The sequence below is a fragment of the Gadus morhua genome, chromosome 17 (assembly GCF_902167405.1).
Source record: "Gadus morhua chromosome 17, gadMor3.0, whole genome shotgun sequence".
NCBI classification, from domain to species: domain Eukaryota; kingdom Metazoa; phylum Chordata; class Actinopteri; order Gadiformes; family Gadidae; genus Gadus; species Gadus morhua.
In genome coordinates this window covers 18,277,056-18,289,530 of record NC_044064.1, presented here as the reverse complement: position 1 = coordinate 18,289,530, position 12,475 = coordinate 18,277,056, and the positions used below count along the sequence as shown (strand labels likewise).

At 42.0% G+C, this 12,475-nt stretch overlaps 1 protein-coding gene across 2 annotated transcripts in view; it reads right to left on the bottom strand.

Moving 5' to 3' along the window:
- The window catches only part of dpp10 (dipeptidyl peptidase like 10), a 251,431-nt gene that overhangs the window by 39,322 nt on the left and 199,634 nt on the right, over positions 1-12,475 (bottom strand). For both annotated transcript variants that reach the window (XM_030338686.1, XM_030338687.1), the window contains exons 9-15: positions 9,166-9,320; positions 7,487-7,584; positions 6,799-6,922; positions 5,868-5,906; positions 4,361-4,468; positions 900-991; positions 375-422 (exon numbers count right to left, since the gene is read on the bottom strand). In XM_030338686.1, coding sequence (XP_030194546.1) covers positions 375-422; positions 900-991; positions 4,361-4,468; positions 5,868-5,906; positions 6,799-6,922; positions 7,487-7,584; positions 9,166-9,320 — 664 coding nt within the window. The remainder of the gene's footprint in view (positions 1-374; positions 423-899; positions 992-4,360; positions 4,469-5,867; positions 5,907-6,798; positions 6,923-7,486; positions 7,585-9,165; positions 9,321-12,475) is intronic.

Here is a 12,475-nt window from a genome sequence, read left to right as displayed (position 1 = left end):
GACAGACAGAGAAAATAAGAGCATGAAGTCAGAGAACAATGGAGAAAGTTCCTTACATAATATATTTATAGCATTTAGTCATTGAAGGGCAAAATAATATGCAAATTATATAATACAATATAGTGTATATCCTCTAATGTTTAAATGTTATTCGCTCACACATTATGGTTAAACTGTAATATCCATTCTTGCATTTAGCAAAAGATAAATTCATGAAATCTATCAAAGCCTTGTGAGAACACGGTGCAATTAAAACAATAATATATGGCAGTGGTAATAGAATGACATTTAAAGTACTGCTAATGCTGTTTTGACAACCGACAGAATTATCTGAAACGCACACCAAAACTACAAAAGAATATAGATCAACTCACCTGAACAGCTGACGTCGTCGTGGCGATCCTTCTGTACTGAGAAAGTAACTGAACAATACAAAAACAACCATGTCAACTAATACCATTACTATTTTTGAGCAGAATATTTTAACCAAGTTATACTTATATCAAGTTCCGATAATTATCAGTTAGGCGTTAGGAATCTTGGTCAAGGACGCCTGCAGGTTTAGGACATTAGCAGGTTCAAACCCAGTACCTTCACCTGCAAAGCTCATCCCACACGCACACCACTAACCGTCAACCCTCATCCCTAACCCTCAACCCACACCCTTAACCCTCAAACCTTACCCTCAACCAACACCTCTAACCCCCAACCCTAACCCCTAACCCTCACCCCTAATCCTCACCCTTAACACTCATCCCTCAACCATATCCCTCACCCTAACCCTAACCCTCCACCCTAACGCTCCACCCTCAACACTAGCACCCCCCGACATGGCTAGGGATGTGACTATAATGGTTGAGCAGTTACGTCCCTGTGACCCCTCGGTGGGCAGCACTTACAGGTTGTCGTTGTCTTCATCATACGCCACGATCTTGGTCACCTCCCAGTTGCCCGAGGTCAGGTGACGAACCTCGTTCTGGTCTGTTCTGAACTGGGAGGAATGGGAAGCAAGATAAGCAAGGTAAGATGAATACAGATCTGACTGTGTGACCTATATACAGTGTTGGGGAGTAACGGAATACATGTGTATATCAATGGATTACATGACGATACTTCTGTTTCAGAAGTTTATTCGTGCTTTCACACCAACAGCATTTAGTGCGCACTAAACGAGTTTGGTCCCTTGGTTCGGTACGTTTGCGTTGGTGTGAATGCAACCGCCTCACTTTGATGTGAACCAAATCAGCCGACCGACACCTCCCTGAACAGCTGGTCTCGGTTCGCTTCCAAACGAACCCTGGTACGGTTCACTTGAGATGTGAAAGCGAACGCACCACGGTCCGATCAAGTTCTACAAAGCATATGCCTCTTTGGACGTAACAGACACCCGCTCAGCCGCGCGCATAATGGGAATTATTGTTTGATTAGCGGTAACTCCAAGGCTAGCTGCAAATTGTCGGACCGTCGGGGTATTACACATAAAACGTATGCTGGAAAACAGACATAAAAATGCCGATGCATTTAATGATTCAATGATTGACCGATCTTCTCTCTCTCTCTCTCTCTCTCTTCTCTCTCTCTACCCTAGTCTTTGTTCCACTACTGCAAATTATATATAATAGTGCACTTTCAGGGAGAGTTGTGCCTAACACATACAGCCAGTTTGAACAGAAGAACACACCAGAACAGGCCTGTTTAGTAAGCAGGATTTGACGCCGCATTCCTGCACTTATAATATGCAATTCAATGTGGAAGTAATCCAAGAATTTAGAATACAATACTCAGATTGAGTGATGAAACGGAATACGTTACATATTACATTTTTGGGCATGTATATATCTGTATTCTGTAACTGGATGCATAACAAAAGTATCCTTCCCAAAACTGCCTATATGCAGACCTTACTGTAAGGCTGACTGTTACTGTGTGACCTACAGACCTGACTGGAAGTCTGACTGTTACTGTGGGACCTAGGCTCCTGACTGGACTTCTGACTGTTTGTTACTGTGTGATCTACAGACCTGACTGGAAGTCTGACTGTTACTGTGGGACCTAGGCTCCTGACTGTAGGACTGACTGTTTGTTACTGTGTGACCTACAGACCTGACTGGAGGTCTGACTGATTGTTACTGTTTTACCTATAGACCTGACTGTAGGTCTGACTGTTTGTTACTGTGTGACCTACAGACCTGACTGGAGGTCTGACTGATTGTTACTGTTTTACCTATAGACCTGACTGATTGGTCTGACTGTTTGTTACTGTGTGACCGGCCGACCTGAATGTAGGGATAAATGTTTGACACAGGTACTGCTCTGTCGTTGCTTCTGTCATGGTGTTTTTCCACTGACATTGCTGTAAATTCTCTCAACCTAGTGTTACTTCTCGATGTAACTGATACGTTCTTCTTTATAGGTGGCATCTCAAAGATTTCTCTTTCATACTCCAAAGTCACCCAGTTTGGAGTATTCATAATACTTCAAATACAAGGGCTTAGGCTCAATCAGCATTTACTTAAACTCCTGTATTATATGTTTTTTCGGCTATTTAATACTAATACTATTTAATATTTTAATAATCATCCATTTGATTTGTATTCATTCCCTCGTTACAGGTTCAAAGCATACAGATGCTTGGTCTAGTGGTCTAGGTGAAGGGCTGCCTAGGTCAAGGTGGTGCTACCGGCCTGTCAGGTGCTGTGGATAAGGCGCAAGTTCCCAAACAAGGCGCGCGTTCGACTGAAGCAGGATTTGGAGTTAACTGTAAAGTATATATTAAAATGTCCCTACCTACATTTTTCATATGTTGTTATGTTTAAATTGTTGTAATTCCACTGAAAAATGATATTCTTCCCGGCGCTGCATATACATGGTGCTCACTGCATCTTTATTGAAGCGGGAAACTAATGCAGCAAATACATCCTCTTTTGCTGGTCTTTCGTAAAGAATTGCTCCATGTTTAAGCTTCAACATAGACGTGAATCCGGCTGGGATCTGGCCCTCGTTAAGGAAGAAACTTGACCTGAAGTTTTTATCAGACAAATACAAAAATTAGCAAGCTGTAGCCGGGACCTAGCCATTAAAAACAATGTTAAAAAAATATGTCCGGGAAGCCTAAACCTCACCTGGACACGGGCATTAAATAAATTGCTGCTCAGACGGAGCTTCACCATCTACATACACAGTGGTGTTGTACTATAAGTGTCCGAAAGGCTCATCTTTCTCTCAACCGCTGCCCAGACAGAGCTCCACACGTCCTCCAATAGAACAGAAGTCATGGATAACATGTAACAAGTGGAAGGGCCAGGACTAAGCCTATTTTCTATGATACGATTTTGAAAATGACTTTACACATTATTTAACATAATTAGAATACGCAGATCAATAACTGTGTATAGTGCTTAGTAAGTGTCCGAACACTTTGAATTATGTTACTGTATTTCATTAACCAAACCATGTGTGCAAATCATGAGAAACGTAATGAGGATTTGATAACTTTGCGTGCCCCGGGGGAACATTTTGGTTTACACAATCTATGGTTAAACAGATCGGTAGATTGCATTTTTTGATTATTCATTGTAAATTTCCATTTCCAATTTAAGAAATGAACGACCAAGTAAATAATCTCTGAGAGGTCTAATAAGCTAGAGAAACAGCAGCGATACCATTTTACCAAAGTTGTACTGAATAAATCGTGTTCATTTGGGTTCAGTTGGTAATAAATTCCAGGGGCGCTGTGTTTGTGGCTTTTCAACCTCCTTTCCTTGGAAATGGTTAGTTGTAGGTCCCTGGTTTGAGCTTGATGTCTTTTGTTTGTTTGTTGTTTTTCCTCTGGTTTCTTACAAAGCAGGAGTTTTGTCATTGATGAGCTCATGGTTTCCACTGCTTTCAGGAGCTGAAAGATCACACACTGCCAGAGCTGTGCTGTTACCGTGGTGATCAGAACTGTAAAATGGATCAGGGAGCAGCCGACTCTAATGAGCAGGGACAGACTCTGGAGCAGTGCTCAGAGGGTGAAGAAGAGGGCTGGATTGAGCTCAAAACGAAGTGGATTAATTTCTATGATTGGTTAATTCATTCATTGATGTAGGAGTATTCGATAATGATTACATAATTCACCCAATTATTTGCGGCATCAATATGGCTTAAAATGTACCTGTGGCAAGGCAATAAGATCTGAATATTTACTTGTGCTATTTTAATAAAGTAAGGGATTATTGCCGGTGTAGCCTGTATTATTACCTGTATACAAATAAAGCCAGTATAGTTACCTGTGCTGTATTAACACAAGCAGTATAGTTACCTGTGCTGCATTAACACAGGCAGTATAGTTACCTGTGCTAGATAAGTACAGAATAGTTACCTGTGTGGTGAACATGGCGATGTGGTGGAACTCTCCGCGCCCTCCCTGCTTTACAGGAACGGTGAGAAAGAAGCGGCTGGCGTCTCTGGAGAAGACCGGCTCCTGATTCTATAGGACAGGAGAATATCCATCACCACCTTCCTCTCTAGGCCTAGGAACCCCATGGTTCTGCAAGCTCATGTTTTATTTACTCTCTCATATTCACTGGACCCCCACCCTTTCAGACAGATCTCTAGCAACACCAGGCCCAGGTCGAGCCGATCATAGCCGTTAATCTAAAGGGGTCTGCTGATGTGTCACCGGCTTATTGCACTTATTGGTTTTAGGTTTATACCACTGCGTTCAGAGGCGTTTATGTATTCTCCTTTTGATAACTATCCCCTAAAGTTGATTACTCATTTGAGGACAGGCAATGTCAAGCCACACGTGGCTCTGAGACAGGAGCCAATATGGGGGAGGGCGATGACGTAGGAGAGGAGGTCAATGAAACTTGACTGTGGTCCTATGTAATTAAAACTATGTGTTTCAATGCTGGTTGATAGTTGGTCAATGCTGGTCAATATTCTGGAAGACCTCAAGAAATTGTTCAGAAAACCTTCCAAAATATGTTAAGGAAACCCTCTGAATAATTTCCATGTGTGTTTCCAATATATCATTCCAAATGAATTCCAAATATCAGTATTATATATCAGTACACATCATCAGTGTTAACTTGTGTCAGTACAGTGACATATACTGTAGTGAAACTTTACACAGCCTGTATACTGTTTGGATATGAGTGGCTTCATGTGATACATCTTGTTCTGTTTCTGGTTGGCCTATTAAACTCCCTCTACAAGCAGAGAGAGTGATGCAGGAGTCGTATATCTGGGTCAGCGGTACAGCACTCGCTTCATTTAAATTCTACCCGCGGAACGATTTACCGCAACCGGCAAACCCCACAGAGAACAGTGTATTCAGGTGAGCCTTCAAATTTTAACAAGAATGTCTTATTAATTATTTATTTTTTCAAGTGAAAGAGGATGAAAGACATCCGGCCGCACAAGGAGAAATAAATAAATTTTCTTCAATGAATGATTCCTAGGGTGTTTTATAAAATTATATTATTTTATGGACAGGTCAAGTAATTATCGAATAAGCAATTAATTAAAACGGAGATGAATCTTCGGCTTGGGCATGTAGTCGGGACTTGTGTAATTCGCATAAACAAAACGTGATAAAAAAATACCTTTAGCAAATTCTTCAGTGATGTAATTTACTGGTTATTCTATAAGCTATTATCCACAGTCATGGTTTTTTCTTGAGTATGTACTTTATCTTTAGTTAGATATACATTCATATATATACATTTGCTTTGTTACATAACAACGGCTACGATGTGTCTTTATTGACAAGTATTTGAGAGACAATAGTTGGAATAGAAGTTTAGATGAGAGGAGTAGCGTAAGTGGAGAAGAGAATGAAGAGAAGGGAGATGAGCATTGGATGAGAAGACCAGTTATCTTACCTGCTTGGAAAGCCAGAGCTCAGAACTCTCCTCATGTCTCTGATACGTAAAGACAAAATAAGAAAGAATAGTTTTATTTAGTAACAGGTTTTCCTCAAAATCTAACAAAAAACATTAACTCAAGCAAACCAAAACCCTGGAGATTTGCATTTATATTGTGGACCACAAATCCTTTTCAAATTGCATCCATTCCCTGTGTTTTTTCAAATGAACAGAAAGGACAGACAGTCTAGGTTTGAGAGGAGTCTTGGCATTGGAGTCCAGACCAGTGGTAAGCTGCCTCACCTGGGCACCCCTTGTTTGGGCTTTGCCTGTCCTTGGCTTTGGAGCCAAAGGTTAACCTTGGAGCCAAAGGTTAACCTTGGAGCCAATGGTTAACCTTGGAGCCAAAGGTTTGATATGGGCTCACACAGCCACATTTAGCCTAGGCAACTGTGCACCAATTGTCATTGATTTTTGGGATTTGAGAACCCTGGTAACTTTCTGACGTATTGTGGGCATACAGCCCAAATTAGCAGAATAAGGTACGTCAGAATAATTTAAAAGGTTGCTGTGCGTACAGCACAGCAACATTTTAAATCATCTGACAGTTGTTAGATCTGAACAGCTCTTCTTGGACCGGATTTTGTTCAGATGAAAAGCCTTGCAGTGTGAGCTTGCCACTGCCAAGTCCTTCTCATCTACAATACTTACATGAGATGAGGAGAGATTCATCAAAGACTACTAACTTAGTGTGTGTATGTAGTGTGTATGAATTATTAAACACTTTTAAACAGACATTTATAAACTTTACCAATGTAACCACACACACACAAAATTCCATGGATTCCAATCCATTCCATAGCATAGAAAAAACACACATGCAAAACGCAGACATGCAAGCCCACACACACGCACACACACAGGGAGCAGGAGGTGGGAACAGGCTTACCTTGACGCAGGCGCCTGTCGTGGTATCACACACGGTGAGGATGGAGATGTTCTGGGCTCGGTTCAACCACCGCACACACGTCTTGGTCTTACTGATCCATTTCACCATGGTAACGTAGTGCTCCCTTTAACAACACATGCACAACCCCAACACATTGCCAAGGTAACGTAGTGCTCCCTTTAATGACACACAAACAACCACAACACATTGCCATGGTAACGTAGTACTCCATTTTACAAAATAAAGATCCAAGACACGTTTAATATCATTTTGATGCCGTTTTGCTAACAAAAGGCAGGCAAGACGCCTCAATAAACAAAAAGTGGAAATAATTCCAAATTCCTCTTGCTTGATAATAATAATCTGATCATAATAATTGTAATAATACAGGATTCATACATTCAGCCTTATCCTCACATCCTTCTCTTCCTTTGCTTTTATTTTCTTGGTATTTAATAGTACATAGTGATACCAGGAACAGGATGTTGTGTTAAATTTACCCTATTGTGATCCTCAGCTTAACTCAAGGATATGGTCACTACAGTGCAGGCCATGACAACACAGCCATGACAACACAGACAAAAACAACCAAATGCACCCAAACAAACCAACTGAAACTCAACGACCACCTTCAACAAATACATTCAATATGGGTGTTTAGCCGGCCTTGGCGGCCTCCTCCGCTCACCGGAGTTTGAGGCTGTCTGGGGGGGTGAGCTCCTGGGTGTGGGTGGGGCCGTACAGGTTGACCACGTACAGCTTCACCTGGGGGTTGGCCTGGCCCGCCTGAACACACAGACACGTGACACACACACTTGAAGAACAGCCCAATCTCCATCACACTGAGAGCTGGGTTCATGCAGCCAAGGGAAAGAGAACATTTAAATGAGTCCTGTCATCCGTAAAAATGGAGGGTAAAAGTTGATATAGAAGCTATTAGTCAGCAGGATAGTCCCTACTGGTTCGGCTGTTTGACTCCCATTGAAATGGTTCTGGGTTCGATCCCAAATGTCTGTAGTCTACCTGTAGGCCTCGCTGAGAAGGATGTTTAGCCTTAGCTCCTCCTAAATGAATGACATCTATTACAGCATCTGACTAAACGGATAATCGGTCAAACTGCAGTGTACAAAGTAAGTAGTTACGAATGAATGAGCTATTAGCAAGAATACACAAAAAGAGTTTACCTTCTGAGAAAAGTTCTAATTATTCATATATGCTTATCAGTGAATCTGAATTGATCAAGCTGCCCTTAAAAAAATTAAAACCTGAAAAGGGTGTCAAATATATCACTTCTAAAACCCCATGATGGGGTTTCTTCCTTAGTGTGTCAGTGGTGATACACGGACACCATATGTTGTTCTGTTGTTAGCGGTGTGGAGGCGCATGAGGGCAGAGGGTCTGAGTTAGAGGGCAGGGAGATAAATGACCTTGCGGTGCTAATGGGACAGGTGTTTTTAATGACCATAGTGAAGTGTGTGTGTGTGACTTAAAATTAGGCTGCAAAATGTTGTGTAAGGGGGTAAAAGGGTCTAAGCTGAGGTAAAGTATTCCACCGTAAAAATAAACAAGATTTATTATTTTGTTTATTAACTATTTTGTTTATTAATATGCACAGGTTATAGGTCAAATGTATTAAGTTAATTGTGTACAAGTATTATAAACAAATACAGGTAGCACTCCCTTATGGTCGCTGATTGACCTCTTCTTCTTCTGTTGGTCTCCCACACAAACTGTTAGACCGTTATTTCCGTTTTGTTACAGAGGTGTTATTCTGACACTTCTGATAAACTCTTCTGGAACAAAAGATATGTTCAATTTCACAAAACCAACCTGTTGAATAGAAGCTTCATTCAAGTACGGGCATTTGACTCATCAATGATCAAATGTACATCTAGCTAAAAACACAGGATTATTGGAGTCTAGGCTTGGTCATGCCAGTGCTACCGGTAGTAATAATACTTGTTAATACTGGTTAATCGTTGTTTACGTAGTGGAGGGTGTTTATTTGGGGTATGGGTACTGCTTGCACCTAGGCTAGGACAGTGCCATCGGTAGTAATGATAAGGGGGGTGTTTACCTTGGGGTAGGGGTACTGCTTGCCTCTAGGCTAGGTCAGTGCTATGTAATGATAAGGGGGGGTGCTACCTTGGTGTAGGGTTACTGCTTGCCTCTAGGGTAGATCAGTGCTATCGGTAGTAATGATAAGGGGGGTGTTTACCTTGGGGTAAGGGTACTGCTTGAATGTAGGTTAGGTCATGCCAGTGCTAGCGGTAGTAATGATAAGGGGGTGTTTACCTTGGGGTAGGGGTACTGCTAGCCCCTAGGGTAGGTCAGTCCTATGGGTAGTAATAATAAGGGGGTGTTTACCTTGGGGTAGGGGTACTGCTTGCCTCTAGGGTAGGTCATGCCGGTGAAGCGTGGCAGCACCATGTTGGGCACCAGGCTGTCGTTGAGGACCAGGAAGGCAAGGCGCTCCCCGTCTGGAGACCACCAGTGGGCCACTTGGGTCTGGAGGACCTCCTCTGCAGACACAGAGCAGTGGGGGTTCATTTCAGGGGGGAAGGGGATAATTAAGATAAGACGGAAATATTTGTTTTCAATGAGATGAGCAGTGTATCCCTCTTTAAATCACCCAACTCTCAATTCATACTTTGCAGTCACGTGACTACCATGGCTACCTGGTGGGCAACAGTCGCCGACAAAATGGCGATGAACAGCGGCCAGCTAGGAGAATTGCAGCCTTCCAAATTTCCAAAACTACAATCAATCAACTATTTAGACCATAAAGGTTCAAATTAGATATCAAGAAAAGATAAACATACTCGGAACTTGTGATCCATATACAGCACCCCCCCACTGATGTGTTCATTGCTTTGAAGTTGGCAATGTCTCGACCAGACGTGGAGTTTGGAGATATTTATATTTATCTTATAGAGAACCTGTCACCTTATACCGCACGAAAATTAAAGCCTACAAAAGTAGGATAGCTAATTTTTTTTCAAGAGTGGGTGGGTTAACAACGTTGTCGTATGGCAGGTGAAAAACAGGAATACCTTCATAATCAAAGCAAAGGCGAGAGAGCACTATCGAACTACCCGCAAAACGATCAACAAATACGGTAGCTTTTATCTGAATCAAATAACTTTTAAGTAGCTCTTTTATTTAATAGTTGAGACTATTGAAGTCTATTTAGCCTCACAGGACAAGGCCTGCTAATTCAAGATTTCCAAAGAAATTATATCAAGGCATAACCCAAGCGCTACGTAGCCATATAAGTGCAGCCATAGTATTACATGTCAATATAGTTCAATGGGAAGCAAAACAAGGCTTTCTTAAACTCAGACTTTATAACAGCGCTTTCCGTTGTAGCTGTTCCTCCGGGCTGAGCTGTGAGGGAAGACTTGAAACTGTATATGCTCCCTCCTTTGCAAACTGGTGATTTATGTTGTCATTTTTAATTGTCGTTTCCTCTCAATTTCTTTGTCCCAATTATGCATTCATCAACTTGTTTCCGCGTGTGCAAAACTCCTTAAATTGATCCCATTCAATAATGAATTAAAAGTATATTCTGTGTTAATCGAAAGTCGGAGTTGTCAAACTGAAGGATATCTGTGAGCTTTTTTCTGGTTAACAACGAGTCTTTAAGTCAAGCGTTGGATTGTTTCAGTCAGTTTTTTGGGCCAATGCAGTAAAAAAGGTTGGACACAGTACATTGTGTTTGTGATGTTATTTGATTTAACAATAAAGAATATACACACATTTGCATAAATAATCTGTGTACCTTCGGTTCAATCTTTCTCAAACAGGTGAACAGAAAAGCGACTGCAATGCTTTTTTTAGCATGGCATATGAGCGAATGCTCAAATTAACTTTGTAGCTGGGGAAGGGCGAGGGAAGGGGTTGAACTCTCAGTAGTTACCGTCACGAAAATGTACCTGTTTAATCGTGTCCCGGAGCATGATTCTGACTTTATTGAACCCATGCAGGCAAGAATAAGGACATGGTGAGTATGCATTTCCTTCATAGATACAATTTTAGATGTGGATGGTGATTGGTCAAAGAAAGATCTTGTTATAAAGAAAGTTTACATCAGTAAAAAGAGAAAGGATGTCCATATGACGAAAAAAATAATGAAAATAATGGCTGCATGGTCTAATTATATTTTTCTAACCATGTAATTATATATTTAGTTATAATTTGATTATATAGCATGTAATGAGACATTCTAGGAACAAAATATGCACATTCATTCCATAACCACGCCTTCCTTTTTACATATTTGATTAGAATACAGATTATAACGACCTACTTTGAGAGCAAGCGCTCGCACTCCCCTCTTTTTGCCACAGTGTTCGCAGTCTGGCAAGGGCATAACAGCAAGTTTGGTTCTCATCTTGCGACCAAACATCAGTTCAAAAGGTGAAACATTCGTCATTGAATCCGGGGTTGGCCGGTAAATCTGTAGGAAAGCGGTCATTGTTTCTTTCCATGGTGCAGCTTGTATGATGGCAGCTTGCACACAGCTCTTCAATCCTCGATTAAATCTTTCTACAGCTCCATTAGACGCTGGGTGATACACAGACACCTTGATCTGTCTTATGTTGCGGTTTTTTAAGAATGTGGAAAGGGCAGTGGAAATCTGTTGAATCCCATTGTCAGTCACTACACATTCAGGGTTGCCATAACGACTGAAGATATTAGCGAGGAATCCAATCATGACCTCGCTGGTAATTGATGCTGTAAAAGCCACTTCAGGCCATTTGGAATAGTAGTCAGCATGAGCAATGTCATACCTACAGTTCCATGGGGCTGTCTCGAACGGTCCTACTATCCAGACCTATCTTGGTCCATGGTACTGCATGCTAAGGTACTGGCTGTAGTGGTGCGTCGAAAGTCTTTGCCGTGCAGTCGTAGGCTTTGGCATAGCGTGCAGGCTGAGATGTAAGACTGAGCAAGGGCATTCATTCCAGGGAACCAATACAACTAGCGCAGGCATTGTTTAGTTTGTACTATGCCCTGGTGGTTTTCATGTGCCCGCACAACTAATGTTTTCCGAAAAGAAATAGGCACCACTAAGTGAGACCCGCGGAACACTAAGTCCCAGTGTTTATTTCGCATTTTGAAGTATGGTTGCAGTTCCGATTTTTGACAAGCAGGCCATCTTTTTGAATCTGTGCGCGCAGAGCAGAGATCTCTGTGCACGATGCAGAGGCAGATTGGAACACAGACGGTGCAATGGCAGCTTGTGCTGTGGAAAGCAATGCAACAAACTCAGTCTCTGGTTCTTAGGCAGGATCAGTAGGCAATGGTAATCGAGACAAGCAGTCCGCAGTTTGGTTCTGTGTGCCAGCACGGTACACTACGTCATGGTTGAAGCACAGCAGTCGGGCTGACCATCATGCGATGCACATTCCAGCTCTGTCAGCACCTTTAGTAGATAGAAGAGTAGTGAGGGCCTGGTGATCGGTACGCAGAGTGAACCTGTGCCCCCACAGGTATGTTCTCCACTTCTCGACTGCCCAAACACTGCCTAAGGCCTCTTTTTCAACTGTTGCACATTTTCTTTCTGCCTGTGTCAACTTTACTGAAGCAAATGCGACTGTGCGTTCAATGTTGTTAGGGTGTATCTGCGTGAAGACGGCGCCTACGCCATAGTCAGAGGTGTCTGTAGAACCGA